This window comes from Ctenocephalides felis, unplaced genomic scaffold (genome assembly GCF_003426905.1).
Source record: "Ctenocephalides felis isolate EL2017-DRISC unplaced genomic scaffold, ASM342690v1 CF-g0.4_SCAFFOLD_02328, whole genome shotgun sequence".
NCBI classification, from domain to species: domain Eukaryota; kingdom Metazoa; phylum Arthropoda; class Insecta; order Siphonaptera; family Pulicidae; genus Ctenocephalides; species Ctenocephalides felis.
In genome coordinates, this window is record NW_020538482.1 from 31662 (window position 1) to 33290 (window position 1629).

The following is a 1629-nucleotide window of genomic DNA, read 5'->3' on the forward strand; positions in this document are numbered from 1 at the left end:
GCTGGTAAATGTGCGTGGGCCAACGTCATTTGAGTCACTACGAACTGTTAATCATGTAATATTTCCAACATATCGTGCTGCATGTGAGGAATTGAAATTATTAGAAAACGATAGTCATTGGGATACGACAATCGCTGAAGCCATTATCTCTGCATCTCCAAGCCAGATACGCACATTATTCGCTATAATTATTTCGACATGTTTTCCATCAAATCCATGTAACCTGTGGCACAAATACAAGGAAATATGTCAGAAGATATTTTACATCAAATTCGTGTTAGTTCTAGAAATTTCGATATTGAGATGAATGAGGAAGTACACAATCGTGCTTTACTCTTGATCGAAGATATCTGTTACCTCATGTGCGGTAATTTATTAATCAGGTTAGGCATGCCAGCACCATGTCGTGAAATGAATGACACATTTAATCGAGAATTGGAACGGGAACGTGAATATGACCACCAGGAATTAGATTTAGTAGTTCAAACAAATGTTCCCCTGTTGAATTGCCAACAAAAGGAAGTTTATGATACTTTAATGAAGGCAATCGATGATGAAAATGGTGGTTTATATTTTCTAGATGCTCCTGGTGGAACTGGCAAGACATTCCTCATGTCATTAGTTTTAGCAAGTGTTCGGGCGAGATCAAACATAGCGGTTGCAGTTGCTTCTTCTGGAATAGCAGCCACATTGTTAGAAGGATGCCGTACGGCTCATTCTGCATTCAAATTACCGTTAAATCTTCAAACTATTGAAGAACCAACGTGTAATATTGCAAAACACTCAGCAATGGCCAAAGTTTTAGCGGTATCGAAAATCATCATCTGGGACGAATGCACAATGGCGCATAAACGTGCATTAGAAGCACTTAACCGAACATTAAAAGATTTACGCAATGACTCAAGATGTTTCGGAGGAGCAATGATTTTACTGTCTGGCGATTTCCGCCAAATACTGCCAGTAATTCCAAGATCTACAGCTGCCGACGAAATAAACGCTTGCCTCAAATCGTCAAATCTATGGCGCTATGTGAAGAAACTGCAACTGACAACAAACATGAGAGTTACATTGCTTAATGATACATCTGCTGAAGTTTTCTCGAAGCAATTGCTGAGTATCGGTAATGGTCAAGTACCTGTCGATGAATCGAGCGGATTAATATCATTTCCAAACAATTTTTGTAATTTTGTCTCATCAAAAGACGAACTTATCAACAATGTATTTCCAGAAATTGTTTCTAATAGCAAAAATAATGAATGGTTGAGTGAGCGGGCAATTTTAGCAGCAAAGAATAAAGATGTAGATGACCTAAACCACATAATTCAAAATAAAATAATTGGAACAATGCTTTCATTCAAATCTATTGATTGCGTCACAAATGAAGATGAAGCCACCAACTATCCAATTGAATTTTTAAATTCTTTGGACGTGCCTGGCTTACCACCGCACAATTTACTCCTAAAGGTTGGCTCCGTAGTAATAATGCTTAGGAACATAAACCAACCAAAACTGTGCAACGTACGCGTTTGGTGGTTACAAAAATTGATGAACAATGTAATTACGCTACCATAATGATAGGAAAATTTAAAGGTGAGGAAGTTCTCATTCCGAGAATACCGATGATCCCAA

The 1629-nt window shown here is 37.9% G+C and overlaps 1 protein-coding gene across 1 annotated transcript; it reads left to right on the plus strand.

Moving 5' to 3' along the window:
• The first annotated feature begins 303 nt into the window (after nucleotides 1-303).
• Nucleotides 304-1572, plus strand: LOC113380713 (ATP-dependent DNA helicase pif1-like). Its single transcript, XM_026619850.1, has one exon. It carries the CDS (start codon nucleotides 304-306, stop codon nucleotides 1570-1572), a length of 1269 nt encoding a protein of 422 aa, XP_026475635.1.
• Nucleotides 1573-1629: the final 57 nt, after the last annotated feature.